Consider the following 16310-nt stretch of genomic DNA (forward strand, 5'->3'; position numbering starts at 1 on the left):
GACAGGTGCTGCGTGTCGCTTTTTTTTTTAGTGTTGTTGTAGCCCCATGTAGGGACTGGTCCCGCGCTGGCAGCTGTTGGTGCGACCATTTTGGGACGAGTCCCGTTGCGGTACCCTTTTGCTAGCCGGATGGCGTTGGTCGCCTTCTTGCTCAAATTTTGCCCTAAAGCTAGCGGGTATGCGTACCCTTGGTACTGCTTGAAATCTGCCACCTTCAAGATATCAGTTTGCTGTCCAATCCTCTCCCCATATCACTATTCAAATGTGCTCCCTCTCATTTGTTATGTTAATCTATTTCGTGTTGGCTAACTCATACTATTTCCAAGTTAATCACCAATAGTTATACGTATCAAAATCTGTATGGCTGTGGTGTTGTCTACAAATACAAAGTCGAGATCTATCTCACGGTTTTTAAATAGGTTGAATAGTGGTGTAAAAATTCAATTTATCCCTAATTGAATGGCCTGTATCACACTTCTTTTATAAAATGGACGGATAATACAATTTGTATTTTGTACATATTCGTTTTGTACGTGTCGTACAATGTAATGCCTGTAGAGTCAGGTACATACATAGTTGAGTCACACGTTAACTTGCTTTGTGTGAGTACTTGGTGTTGCGTAATCTGTATATGCACATTACCTCATTGTATTTGTTGAAATTCTCACCATATGTGTTCTGGTGTGTCCGTGGATATGTGGCTTCTCGTCTGGCCATGGTGGAGTACACATCGGTATCTCATTGGGCTACTTGCGGATTGGCTAGTTTGAGAAGTATGTGTATTTCTCAGGTGTTTAAGTATATGTAAGTAGATTCTTATTGTAGATTGAAAAGAGAGGGATTTGATGAGGAGGAGTAGTGGTTTGTGTTGTGGTGGAGGGGAGTTGTTGGGGATTTGGGTGATAGGTTCGGTACGTGTTTGTTGATTGGGTTGGCGGAGTGGGGAGGGGGTGGTGGGGGGATTTGAGGGGTGTGGGTTTGGGGGGTAGAGTATGTGGAGAGGGGGGTATAGGATGATTTGGGTAATTGGATGGGGTGAAAATATTGGGGCTGGGTGAGGGAGGTAGGGGTTGGGTGGTGAGGGGGGTTGATAGGTGCGGGGGGGGTGGGGTGTGGATGGGGTGGGTTGTTGGTTTGGGGGGAAAGGGTGTGTGGGTTGTGGTGGGAGGGGGTTGGGTGGTTATTGGGTTGACGAGTGGGAAGTTGGTAGGGGGGGGATAGGGTAGGATATGGCATGTAAGTGGAGAGGTAGGAGGTATTGGAGGAATTGGATACTACAAGCGGTGGTCGGGTGTGAAGTGGGGGGTTGTTGAATGTCTAACACACGGCACCTGGTTGATCAAGCTAAGCTTCATTATCTTTGTAGTAATAAAAACTTATTCCTTGACTATATTTCTCTCATTGAATATATCTAATTGGAATGTCTTGATCGCTTTGTGCGTGAGCTGTCTCGATTTTAGGAAGTGGTTGACTATCTGAAATCGTGCTAAAAAGCTTTATTGACTGTTTGTTTGATAGGATGCTGCACTGGCGGTTCGCTGGAAAAATGTCATTTGGTTTTAGTTAGTTTTATAAATTTGTGACCAAAACACATTAACTGACAAGTGCAATCAAAGGAATGGTTCGCGATATTTTGATTGAAAGGATGAATAGATTCAGAAAATTTATGTTAGACACAGGCTGCAAACCTTTACAACATCGGGAGGGTAGCAGGCTAAGCAAAATTAAGCCTCAGGTAATTTAATTTCTATTAGTATAAATCCAATTATGTTGATAATAAATCAGAGAATGTAAAGCGTTCGATTGTATAATTAGGAAGGGATAATTGCTTATGTTGGCTGGTTTCCCAAAATAAAATGATCTCCAATATGTTGCAAAAATAAATTGCATTAAGGTACCAGGTATGTTTCATTATTTATATTTGAAGTTTAATTCTATAGGCTCTTTAGTCGATCTATGTGAATAACTCTTTGCAGAAACTCTAACCTCACATCAGTATATTCTTAAAAATGACTTTCGAATTCATTGTATTCGAGAATATCAGCGAAATAAAATGGATTCAATTTTAATTCTTTTAAATTTTCTTTCATATGAAATTTACTAATTTAATTATGCACTGATTGGGCTTACTGTTTTTTGCAAATATTTCATCATTCATATTACATAAACGTTTTTCTAATGTTACACTTTATTTGTAATAAAATTCTCTCAAAATAATTCTTTATTAACTCAGCTTTTTAATATCTCGACATATGTTCTTACACAAGGTTAGCAGCTGTTAGGGTAGGGTGCGGTATGGGGATTAACGCCAGGGGCGCTGGATGATAGGGGGTTCGCCGCCCATTGCTAGTATGTAGTTACACACTTGTCTCGTGAAGGGTGTGCGCCCGACTCCACATATGGGTACGTAGTGTCTTAAAACGTCCATGTTCACTCACATACCTATCACTCTCTTGTTAGACAAAATGAATTATATTTAATTTCCACACTAATCTATGGTGGATGCTTAAATCCTACCACTGATATAACTTTTATTATACTGCCAATAATCAATTCATTGCTTCAAAATAGTATTGAAAATCTCAGGAGCAACAAAATTCACTACACTTTATTTATTACATTAAACCACTTGTTATTTACCAAACTTCCATTTTCTACTCCCATTAAGCTAACTATACATTCTTGAAAGTGTTTTACAACAAAAGACTTCTGTATTTACCTAATTCCTTTTTCATTATTACCGTTCAAGTAGACAACCTAACCTTGATTTACATAATGACAACTAATTATACAAATTGCACAGGTTGCATATATGTTGAGATATACCATCCTACTCATTCCAAAGTGCTGTTTGCAAAGGACGAAACGGGTGGGTCATCCAATGAGCGGAGCAAAAGTACTAGGACCAATAGTGGAAGCGTAGCCACTTTATTGTAATTATTACACCCAAACTAAATTGTGAATATATTACTCTAAAAAAACTCAACACTCTCAATGAGTTTTGTTATTTGTTTCTATTTTAACGTTCTTCAATCAATTCGGGTATATAATTATGCCATACGTTTAAATTGAATTTAAAATATTTTATATGCGATCATCTACATGGTAGCGACGAGGCTTAGTTATCATGTTATCTACTGGATACGACTCCAATTTTGCGCACCACATGGTTCAATTTTGTTTTACATGTTTATTCGATTCGTCATAAAATGTGAGTAAATTTAAAAATTTAATGAAATACAAATTTTCGAATTTTAATCTCTTGTAGACTATCGCCGTGTTGTATTACCAAATTGTCTTGATAATAGTTTTCAGCAATACTACCTCGACATTAATTTAGTTTTGCGGGCTGAATCTCATCTCCAACATCGGCGGATTGATTATACTAAATTGCATAAATTAGCCTTTTTTGCCCATTTACCAAGTTGTATCTATTCAATTATAAAATGACAATAAATATACATAGTACTTAGTACTATACTGAGAATTGTACAAAATATGTTTTTTAGATTGCTTTCTAATCAATGTAAATTAGTTTAACTTAGCATATCGATGCAGGAACTTAGTTGTTCTTCAAAACCTTTTTGCTTGTGTCTTACAGGGTTATTGAGAAGCGGACAGTAGAAGTTTGGAGCGAGGTCTACCAATCAGTGGTCACCACGAAGTACCAGCTCAACAATCATGATCGGAGAGTGCAGTGTATGGGTGCGTTATTGCGAATTTCCTTGTCACATTTATTCGATTGACATTTTGCAACTAGTATTAAAGCAATGACCAATTTTTTATTGGGTACATATCAAAAAAAAAAATCTGTTACTAGATCTATGATAACGTGTTTTTAATATTTTTTCCCTTGTATGTTATAATTCAATCAGACATAAAATTTCCAGCACACAGTGAAAAAGATGGCAGCAATTTAACAGATACCAAATAATTCATTTTTGTATCCGCAGATGTGAATACTTACCTTTGGTATTATGAGGTTGTCAAAACTCTACCAACTTTTCTCAGGTATTTATTTCCTGGATCCGAAAACAACACAAAATATCTATTCAAATTTCTCAATAAACTGCTGAAAAGTCTAGACCATTATCTTGTATTTTCAAAAGTGTTTTTATTTAAGAATGGCTAGTATAATTGAAATAAATACAGCCAGCAGATGCCGGTTTTAATATTAAAGGGTTTCAAAAAAATCATTAAAGAAATCTGTTCAACATGTAAAATACTTAATGCGAATTATGACCCAAAACCAGGAAACTAATTAAAATGCCGAAAAAACTACTCTCTCGTTTTAATATTGTATGTTATAACGTTACTATGGTTTTAGTTATTTTAATAAAAAATTGTTTATTTTTATAATGTTATGTTAAAGTTTTTATTTAGTGATATTTAATAATCTAGATGGATTGTTAAGAGTTGGTTGTTATATTGGGCTATATTATTATACATTGATCACTAACTTAAGGCCTCTGTGAGTGAGATATGGATTATTCATAATCCGTATATGATCTCAATTGGACTGAAAACAAGATATGTGTTGATAATTGTTTGATAGCTGTAGTCGTAAGGCAACAATATTGAAGCTCTTAAATAAGAATTTATATCTTACACAGACAAAATTATTTTCTTCTGAGTCTTAATACTACGTTTAGTCTCTTATAGGTGGTTGTGAGGGTCACTGTGCAACTCAAGGTGCCATAAACTGAGGCAGCTTCATAAAGTATGGCACCACACAGACTCACCAGTAATCTCTGCCCACACGCAGATAATATATACTAAACATACCACCAATCAATAACAGTTAATTGATTCTAGATAATTAATAAATGTATCAAAAAAAAATACCACACAACCTCTATATGCCAACACATTTCTCTATTTAGTACAAAGTTTATTACGATTACAAACTAATTGATTGGCAGAACAAACTATTACTCACATGTTCGTGCACTGTAACGCACATTATTCTCTAATAAGAAAAAGTGAACGTGTACAAAAGTAATTTCTGGCGCATAGAAGATACTTTAGTACCATTTCCCCACACCTTTAAAGTAATAGAAACTTATGTTACAGGTCAACATATGAATCTCATATTGTGACCGCAGCTTTGCTGGATTTACGCCTATAGTACTTGAATAGTACCCGAATATTAACAACTTTTCAATATAAGATAAAATACTGTGATAATATGGCACTAATATAAAAAAGTTATAGACTTTATACGCCTTAAGCTACAAGACAAATTGGAGACACACACTTGTAGATTAACTGAACCAGGATTAACTCACTCCAGCACTGTTTCCGAAAACTCCTTTCTTTCACGCAACAAAGGCATCAAACAGCATAACTACCCCCCACCCCCCCAGAGCATCAATATACCCTCAAATCCACTCTAAAAACTTCCTTTATACGCAAAAGCTCACTCTTCTCTTAGTTCGAAGAGCAAATTCAACATCAATTTAACTATGAAACACATTGAGCTTGCTACTTCAAGGTACAAAATATTGTGCCAGCCCCAAATAAAAACCACACCATCCTTGTAACTAGCTCCGATTTGGACAACTTACAGCCTCATAGCCAAAAAACCACAAACCAAAAACTGATTGAAGAATAACCTTCTACCATGCATAATAGAGACCACTTCCTTATTCTTGAAGAAGATAGGCCACCTTAGCTCTGCAACCAAAACTAGAGAAAACAAATGAAAAATTATGAAGAATTTTACAAAAAGAAAACAGCGGAGCATATTTAAAGCCTAATATGTAAGTAAACCCACTCATGACAATTTTTTATCATTTTTTTATATGATTGACAGGCACAGAAAGGAGAGCACTTGCCCCAGTATGCAAAGATTATTAATAAGGCAATGCCTTAATTAATACATCTCAAAATATGCATCGCGGTTGTAAGAAAACAAAGATCATAAGACTTACTCTCACTATACTTTCAGATTATTCACTGACGCAGACTTTGTGCGAGAGCATGGTTGAAGTTGGACTAAAGTAGACAAGCAAAACTCTCCAAAATACTCTCAAAGCACAACACTTTTGCCGTACCTCAATCAGATAACAGGCGGGGGTTCGCCATACTATGTGAAAGATCACTACAACAAAAAAAGAGCACAGCGAGAGATATCACTCAATGAACGGAAACATCGTAATGTGTGGTGGCTCATTGCTCCGAATAGTGGGCGAAAACAAACCTTTACGTCATTGGATATATAGTTCCCAAGAGGCAAAAGCTGAACGAGCTTAGACATTATTCTCTATAATATCATTGAAGAAAATAAAGGGGTGGACAACCATCCAACAATAATCATGGGTGATCCTTAGAATGTATCACAGCTGAGTGCAAAATATATGAATACACGAAACTTGAAGAAATACTGGCCAGTAGCATAAATGATGAGCTTTAGCCTTACCACAATCCAGCACACTTTACCACTCGTCCTCCATAGACTGTAATTGCTCAAACTATGCCCATCCAAAATCTAATCCCAGTACTAAATCTGACTAGTACAGAACCACCATCACCAATGCTGTCAAAAAATCTCATGACGAAGACAAGCATGAACCCTTTAACTTATCCATCTCAAAAAAACAAAAGTGTATATCCTTAACTCCTCTTTAATGTATCTTATATACAATGAGAGCGACTGGTATTGGTGCTTACTTTTATAGTGATAATGTGAAGAGAACAAAATGCCTTCTTAATACTCTGGTAATATACATGGATTGCAGTTTTATGCCTCCTAAAAGGAAAAACCACGAAATAAGAGGAATCTCATAATTTTACTATAAAGACTCTGTGAAGCTCTTATACTGGGACAGAAACTCTATCTTACAAAAAGCTTCGAATCGTTCCAGTACAACAGAATGTCTGCAAATAAAAACAGAGAAAGCTTGCTAAAGGAAAAAAATACTGACTTAGACGAAAATGTCAATAAAAAGCAGGCCAAATCTAACTGTATACCAGCGAGAGAATCCAACAAAAAGCCATGGGAACTGTGCCCTGAGAACGTAAGATTACGATCATGCAAAGAACACGCTGAAAAATGAGAGTAAATGGGTACGGGACACACACAACTCCTGACATCCAGAACTAAACTGCCTATAACCAAGTTGTCACATGAACACGTTTAGTTTTATTATAATATGGAAGTTTAAATCATATATAGGTCTTTAGTCCTCTAATGTGCAATCAACAAATCTTAAATTCACACATCCTTATATTCTTACACTGCTTGAACTATACCTTTTATATTGACATAATTCAAGAAATAAACATGGACATATTTAAATATTAAATTTCTTGATATTCTATAATGTGAAATTATCTCTATACCTATTCATGAAAGGGCTTAAGATTTTTTGCAAATTTCATTTATATCTAAAAAATTTTTTTCTAAATTTTTACACATTATGTCTACACATTCTTCACAATAATCTTTATTAATCAGTTTTATAATAAATGAAAACTGATCTTACAACCATGAGCTGCGCTTTAGGGTAGGGTTTCTTTATTTGAGTTATATATTCTCCTCCACTTTTCATATCATCCCCATTTATTCTTTACCTACTAACCCCAAATCTAACTTTTTCTCTACTCCAACAATTCATAATTCACTACTATACCCCCTTCCATAACCCCCCCACACACACCCCAATAAACTCCCCAAATCCACACAAACACAAACCCCAAAACAATTATTAACAACCCCCCACAAACCTCCAAAACAAAACACCTCTCCCACCCCACAAAACCCCAACCCCCCCACCCAATCCACACTTTCACCACCACCAAAACCAACACCAACCCCCCCAATACCAACCCCAACCCAAACCACCCAACCTCACCCCCAAACCAACTATCCAAATCAAACCCCCCCCTCCCCCCCCCCTAACATTACAAACACCAACACAAAACCAACCAACTCACCCTATCCACACAAATAAACCCACCATCACCCAAAAAAACCCCATCCTTACATTCCCAACATAATCTCCACCCACCACACACAACCCCCCTATCATAATTCCCCCCCATCTCCTTTTCTTACCCACTCTCCTTCTCCCCTACAATCTCCCACAATTCCTCTATCCAAAACAATACCAAAACCCCCCCCACCACAATATCAACAACTACACCCCTCCCCCTACCTAAAACTACAATAACAAAAAACCCTAAAAACCCAAAAACCTTACAACAAAATCCACCTAACCAAATCAAACCCAACCCAATACCATTACAACCCCCCCATACTTCTCTTACACACCATAACAACCATTCAACACCAACCCCCAAATCTCCCCACCACCCATTTAACCCAAAATAAACATAACAATAAACTTCAACCCACATATCCTACAACAAACACACAAACAAATTTTACCACCACACCAAATACATAAACAATTACTACACCATTTAATAACCACAATTAATACCTCTCAACAATCACATACCACTCCAACAATAAAATATTTCCAACACCCCCCCATTTAATAACACCCAATCCTTCAAAACTTTCCAAAAATCCCAAACAACCCCCTTATAAAAAACCCCCATAAACAGCCACAATAAAAAGAAAGGTAATTAGACTTTTATGAGATATGTACAAAACTATTGTTTTTTAGATATGCCTTCTTTTAATGATTCAAACTAGTTTAACTTCTGCATATCGCAAGGCATGGACTTAGTTGTCTTAAGATACTTTCCTTCTGACTGTTACAGGGGTATTGCGAAGAGGAACAGTGAAGTGTGCAGGAGGTCTTACCACTCAGTGGTCACAAGGTAAGCAATCATGATGGCAGCGGAATGGGCTGCGTTTGAAGAGTTCCTTGCACTTTTAGTGATTGACTTTTGCAAAGACTAGTATTAATGAAATGAAAAAGTGCTTTATTGTACATCAAACAAAAAATTCGTAATAGATTTGAACACGCGGGTTTTATTATTTGTCCACATGTATTGTTCAATTCCAATCACATAAAAATTTTCACAGTCCCAGGGTGAAGCTGCAGCAACTTTAAAAGATACTCAAATAATTATTTTTGTCACTCCAGCTATTGAATCTAACACCTTTGGTATTATTGCAGGTTGTACATAAAACTCTCCACCAACTTTCTCAGGTATTTATCTGAGCAAGAAAACAAACCAAAATATAATTCAATCTTCTCATAATTTGCCTGTAACATCTTGGACCAAATTTTTGTATTTTTTTTCCCATATGTGGTTATTTTTTAATTTAAGACATGGCTAGTAATAAATTGAAAACTATTTTAGCAAAAGAGGCAGGTTTCTAAATAAAGGGATTTCAAATAAAACTATTAAAGATACATATTGCTTCAACTGAACATTACTTTTGATGCATTTTTGTCCAAATTCACCAGGAAAATAATGTAAAAATGCGAAAATCACTACTTAGTTCTTAACTATTTGTTTATTAATGTACTAGGGTTTTAGTTATTTTAAAAAAAATTCGTTATTTATTAATGTTATGTTAAAGGTGCGTTATTTAGTGGTTTTATATCTTGATGGACCTATGTTACAGTGGTGGTGTTTATTGGGCAAATACAATTATTTTATCAGGATCACTTATTACTCTACAGGCCAGATGTGAGTAGAGATATGATTAAATTCCCTATAAATCCCGTATGGACTCTACATTGGGAAACTGAAAAACAAGCATAGTGTTGTTAATTGCTAGTGTTGTACGTGTAATGGAAAATATGAAGCCTTAAATAAGAATATATATTTTACCCACCAGGACAAACATTATCTTTCTCTTGAGTCTAAATACTTCGTTTTTTCCTATATTATAGGTGGTTGTGAGGGAAGGTTTGCCAATAATGGTGCTAAAATGATGAGTGACATTAAAGTTTGCACCAAAGTACTACAAGCTAAAGAGCGGCAATACAGTTCCTTCTATTTCCCCCAAAATTACCAATCAATCAGTAAATTGATTATGGATAATTATATCCACGATTAGACAATAATACAATTTAATAATCAAACCCACACTAATAATACTGCCGATAATAAATCGTCTTTTAAAAGTTTTTAAGTTCCAAACTAATTTGATTGGATGAACTAAAATTTCTTAACTGTTAGCTGAACTGTACGCAATTTATTCCTAATAAGAAAAGGGAACGTTTAAAAGTACAATTTATGAGCAATAGAAGACAAATTGACCATTTACAAAAAAATATTTAATAATAGGAAAAATTCAGGTAATGGGACCATTATGATGATCTATATTGGAAAGCAGCTGTGTGGGATTTATCAAGCACATATGTAGGACCGAAAATTAAAATGGATTTCATTTCACGAGGAAAACTGTGATTTAAAATTGGCAATAAATAAAAAATACGTTATAGAACTTACGCCTTAAGCACCCAGACAAATTGGAGACAAACTTGTACGCCTTAATGACCAGCTTAAAACCCCCAGTCCCAATGTTTCACGAAAAACCCCATTCTTCAAGAACACAAAGCACTCAAACTGCAAATAAACTCCAACACAGACAACCTCAAGATACCCCAAAATCACACTACTAAAAAACTTGTTATAACAAAAGCTCCAACGTCCATAGTACTGAGAAAAATTCAACATAATCAAAATTTGAACACATGAGTGCCTCACTTCAAGGTACAAAAATTTGCTGCCCAAGCCAAATAAAAAACCACGCCCATCCCTTGTTTAATAGTCTACACAGGCCCTTTGGGACACCGCTTAAGCTAATTACAAAAAACCAAACAAACCCAAAATTTGTTGATAAATAACCCCTTGACCTGACATAAAGAGACACCGTCCTTGAAAGAAAGGCCCACCTCTGCTCTGCAACCCAATAGAGCCAAAAGAAACCATAGAAGAATTTTAAAACAAAAAATTGAGGCAATTTAAAGCTAAAATATGTAATAAACCCACTCCCAATGACAAACTCTTCTCCATCTTTTTTATTGATTTGACAGCCACAGAAAAGGAGAGAGAGAACTTGTACCCCCCACGTAGCAAAAGAAATCATTTAAAAAAAGGGAACTGCTAATTATACATCAAAATATGCAAGAAGGGTAAGGAAACAAAGTAGACATGACTATCTCATCTACTTCAAGATATTAAACGACAGTCATCCCTTGTGTGAAGCATGGTCTGAAGTCCTGAACTCTTAGAGAATACTAAAAACTTCCCAGAAATATTCCTCAAAGCACACTTTTTGCAGAAAAAGAAAACCAGAAAAGAGGGGGGTTGCCATATTATGTGAATGGACTCACTACAACACAAAAGAGCCACTGGAGATATCCATCATTTGCAAGGACACTAGTAGGTGATGTGGCAAATGCTCAGAATACGTGGTCGGAAAACAACACCTTCTACGTCATTGGGCATATATTAGATCTCCACGAGAAAAGCTGAACGAAGCCTTGAATTCTTTTCCTAATATCACTTGAAGGAAAACTAAGGCTGAAAAACCACCCAACAATCATCATGGGTGATATAAATGTAAACAGCTTAGTGCTAAATAAATGAAAATCCAGAAATACTTGAAGAAATTACTGGCCAGCAGCCAATAAAATGATGGAGATGTGCCTCTAAACCAACAAACCAGATATCAATTACAATCTCCCACCTCCTACACACTAGAATGTATTATGCATAAACCTCACCTGCATCCCAAAATCAAATTGGGCACCAGTAATACAATGCAGACCCTTGGTTAGACCCACACAGCACATCCTGAGTAAAATCATCTCCTTGAAGACTCAGGAAAACAAGAAACCTCTAACCCTGTATACAACAAATAACAAAGGATAAATCTCAAACCTCTTAAAGATTTTATTGCACAATGGCGGACTGGATTGGTAGTATTTAGTAGCTGTTAATTGCTGAAGACGATCAATGCCTTCTTAAAATACTCTGGTTTAATATAATTTGGATGCAGTTTGCCCTAAAAAGAAAACCAGGAAATAAGAGGAATTTCCCATAATTTTTAACTATAAAGCACTCGTGTAAGTCCTTATGACTGAAAGAAATTATCTTCAATGCCCTTAGAAAGTACCAGACCACAAGGAAATGACCTGCTATAAAACCAGAGACAGCCCTTGCTAAGAAAAAACTAGGACCTTAGACTAAAAATGCTTTAAAAGCCAGGCATATACTAAACTGTATAAACAGCGCTGAGATAAATCAAAGCCACATCTGGGCAAATAGTTTGAACAGTGAAAGGGAAAGAGTTACAGATCAAGCGGGTCAAGAACAGCTGGAAAAATGAAAGATAAATGGAGAGGAACAACTAATCAAATGAAATCATGAAAAGTTCAATGAATTCTTCATCCTCCAAGTTGCACAGCAAAGTTAGTTTCACCAATAGTCAGCTCCTAAAAAGAGAAGGGGGGGGGATCTAACCCCCCACCTTCAAGGCCCCTCCAACTCACAACCATGTAGTGAAATTGCTGGGCTCACTCAATTAACAACTACCACTACAGAAGAAGTATAAGCTATGATTAAAAGCATGAATCCAAAAAACCTCAGAGTGCTTGATGAAGTATCATCATGTTACTTAAAACATTGCAGTGGGAAGCCTTACACTCCCCCCCCCACCTGGTTCAAGCCATCATAAACATAAGTCACTATTCATGGGACCCTTTCCATCCGTATTGAAAATTGCAAAAATTATATCCTAACCCCTATAAGTAAACTGCCAAAACGGTACCCCTTTGCAACTATCAGACATATTTCACTAATCTAACTTTCTCCAATGTAATTAGAAAAAAGTCGTACATAAAGAGATGAATGGGAATTCCCTCAAAACAAAAGATTGACAACTAATTGTTAACATGGGTTGTGAAAGGCTGATCCACAACAAATACAATTGCTGAGCTGGAGAATTCATTTTTTGGATCAGCTGGAAAGTTTGTAACTGGCATAAATGCTTGAATTCAGCAATAAGTTTTGCATTGTCTGGGTCATTAGTGACTCTGTTTACAGGTGGTTTTTAAAAGCTATTTGGAAGAACGTACCAAGTGGTGGAGATCAGCTATCATAACAAAGGAAACAATACATAAACATCAGATTCCCAAAACCGCTACATGTAAGCCAAGGCGTTGCACACAAGAGATCAGTCTTAGGCCCTGTATGTTATTTTATTTACAATGAATGCATATCTTTAAATACCTTACTGCTATATGTATGGACGGATACGGACTCTTTTGTCTCCTGGGAAACTTACAGAAGAACTAGCAATTGATTCATATATCAGCACGACTGTACTGCCACTCCAACGACCTAGTAGTCAATATGGACCATACCAAACAACTTGCCATTTGGTTAGAAGACGAGATGAAATTTTGGCAGCTCTTCCAGAAGTTGACATGAACCCAAGGCAAAAATTTCTTGGAGTTACAATTGACAAACAATTTTCATTGGAGCTCAGGCATGGTTTGAACGACCTTTGCAAGAAACGTAAACAACCAGGGCCTTCTTTGTCATTAAAAGAATTCACACACATCAGTGATTTAAACCTGCAAAGACAATTATTATGCCTTTTTGGGTTAATCTGAGGCTACAGACATTGCTATCATGGGGAGGCATACAGTCACTAACCTACAGAGACTTTCCTGATCCGGAAGAAAGTTTAATAAGAAACTTTAGCCGCCTAGGGGACCCAAAGGACAGCTTGTCGTGATGTGTTATGAAGGATCTTCGCATCTTGGACAGTTGTGGCCCTTACATCCAGGAAGTGATTATGTTTGCGACATGGATGAATCCTCGGGGAACAGCATGTAAACCTGTTACAAAATCTGACATGAAAAAATTGTTTATTCTAACAGGCCAAAGTTAGGGCCTCATGGACCTTTTTTTACACTTAATCTGCTGGACCAAATTAATCCTGCAGCACACAAATCTTTCACTGTTATGGGAGGAAGCCGTCATACAGGGAGCACGGCTTTACTCAACCTGCTGCCAACTGAGATAAAGACTCAGTGGGAAGAAACCTGAAGAGAGGGCACTGAACAGATGGCTGGTGACCAAAGGCCGTACTACCAATAAACACGAAGTGTGCAAGATATTTCTACATGAAACATGAACTATCCTTAGACAATCAAGACCTGCTAAATCCTAAAGTATATTAACTTTAACACTGAGTATGTGTCGCAATACAGTTATCTACGAAAATTGTTAAATAAAGAGAATTTTGACTTTTGAAGCATGTGGGTTTGTTAAGTTATATTGCCCAATTTAAGAGCTTGGAAAACAAGAGCGACTTAACTATGAAGTTAATTGTTGGCTTGGAGTGTTATGTCTTGTGGAGGAAGACTTGGAAAAATGATTGCATATATAGAAAACAAAATATAGGACTAAAATTTTAAATATACAGACATTTGTGAGGCGACTTGTTTGGAAAATTAATTTTTTTATTGTAATTGTACTGCTAGGACAGTGCAACAATCTAGGCACTTGTTTCTTTACTTGAGAACTCCACAAAATGATTTACGATGGTCTGAAAACAACTTAACTGAAATTACCACTGTCGCTAAAATTTGATTGCAGTATGTTATTAGGTTTTAGGGAATGCATGAAAAAATCCCTTTGTCACATTATGAAGATTTATTAGGGAAAGCTGCAAATCCTGCGTAAGTGGTTTCAAATGATGGATGGTATGAAATATGGTTCACAATGAAAACACAAAATGGGCACGGCCTTCTTTTGCTAATGATTAATTTGGTTAGGAAAGGATGAGAAAATTAAATGGAGCAAAACTGTTGATTCACAATGTCTACTGTCTTTTAGATGCGTTTTTCTAAAATTGAAAGAATCATTTTACATTGACTATTGGTAAAATTCCGATACCGCTGTGTTCCCAAAAAGATACCCCTAAACAATTTCCTACAGTGCCAAGACATTTCTTTCCCCGGTTCTGTTGAAAGGAGAGTTTTTGAACCAAATTGTGATGATTAGAACCATGTTACTCTACAGCACCCCCCCCCCCCCCCACCCCCCCCCCCCCCCACCCCCCCCCCCCCCCACCCCCCCCCCCCCCCACCCCCCCCCCCCCCCACCCCCCCCCCCCCCCACCAAGTGATGATTGCGTGTAATATAAAAGTTCTTATCATTGTGATTAGGATCCACCAATAAGATTGAATGTGGAAATATATCCAAATCTCTAACAGGTGAGTGATAAGTATTGGGTGTAAGCAGTGCCGGTTTTTAGCACTACTAGCGTACTGGGAGAGATTTCTTCAGCGCCCCCTAACTGCAATTTAATTACATACGGCCTGCGGCACCCCTTTTCATCATCCAGCGCCCCTGGGCGGTCGCCCAACCGCACCCTACCCTAACGCCGCTCCTGGGTGTAAGATCATATGATAAATATGTCAGATCATATAGAAACTGAGTTAATAAAGATTATTTGAAGAATGTTATACAATAAAGTGTAACATTTAGAAAAACGTTTTAATATGAAATGAAATTTGCAAAAACAATTAAGCCCAATCAAGGGCAAATTAAATTAGAATTTTATAGTAAAAGAAATTTAATAATTTAAATTTGTGCCATGTTTATTTCTTGAATTCTGTCAATATCAAGAAGTTCAGGCAGTTTAAGGGATATACTGATGTGTTAATTTTCAGCAAATAGTGATTCACATATTCTGAGCTAAAGACCTATATATTAAACTTCAATATAATAATGAAACAAACTCTGGACCATAATGCATTTATTTTGCAACATACAGTATTGGGAATCTTTTTATTTGGCACCACCAACATGAGCAATTTATCCATCCAAATTTAAAACGGAACCTTTACAATTTCAATTTATTTATAACAATTGGATTTATACTAATAGAAATTAAATTATGAGCTTAATTTGCTTGCCTCGTACACTCCCATGTTTAAAGTTTAAGCCTTGTCACATAATTTTCAGAATTTATTCATCCTTTCACTCAAAATATCGTCACCAATCCTTTGATTTTCACTTTCATTAAGTATGTTTTTCACAAAGTTAATAAAACTAACAGAAAACAGAATGCGATTTTTCCGCGACGCCATTTCAGCATCCAATCAAACAAACAACAGATAAACGGTATACTCGATTTCAAGAGAGTCAACCAGCTTCAAAATCGAACAGCTCTAACAAACTGACAATCAATAAAATATGCCAAAATAATCGATATCAGGAATATTTTTTTACTACAAAATAATGAACTTAGCGTGACAACCAGTGCCTGTCATTAGTAATTATGCCAATATTATCTGATGAGGAATGTATGTGATTGGTAGCCAATGGGTTATAGAGTAAAAATGTATTTTTCC

The 16310-nt window shown here is 36.5% G+C and overlaps 1 protein-coding gene across 1 annotated transcript; it reads right to left on the minus strand.

The window, feature by feature from the left end:
* Positions 1-816: 816 nt before the first annotated feature.
* On the minus strand, positions 817-1236 carry LOC124363412 (vegetative cell wall protein gp1-like). Its single transcript, XM_046818662.1, has one exon. The coding sequence runs from the start codon at positions 1234-1236 to the stop codon at positions 817-819; it is 420 nt and encodes a 139-aa protein (XP_046674618.1).
* Positions 1237-16310: the final 15074 nt, after the last annotated feature.

Source organism: Homalodisca vitripennis, chromosome 5 (assembly GCF_021130785.1).
Source record: "Homalodisca vitripennis isolate AUS2020 chromosome 5, UT_GWSS_2.1, whole genome shotgun sequence".
Classification (NCBI taxonomy): domain Eukaryota; kingdom Metazoa; phylum Arthropoda; class Insecta; order Hemiptera; family Cicadellidae; genus Homalodisca; species Homalodisca vitripennis.

What these genes read in the sequence shown, in the direction of transcription:
- LOC124363412 (XM_046818662.1), bottom strand. Translation starts at nt 1,236, where the DNA reads ATGCCATATCCTACCCTATCCCCCCCCTACCAACTTCCCACTCGTCAA.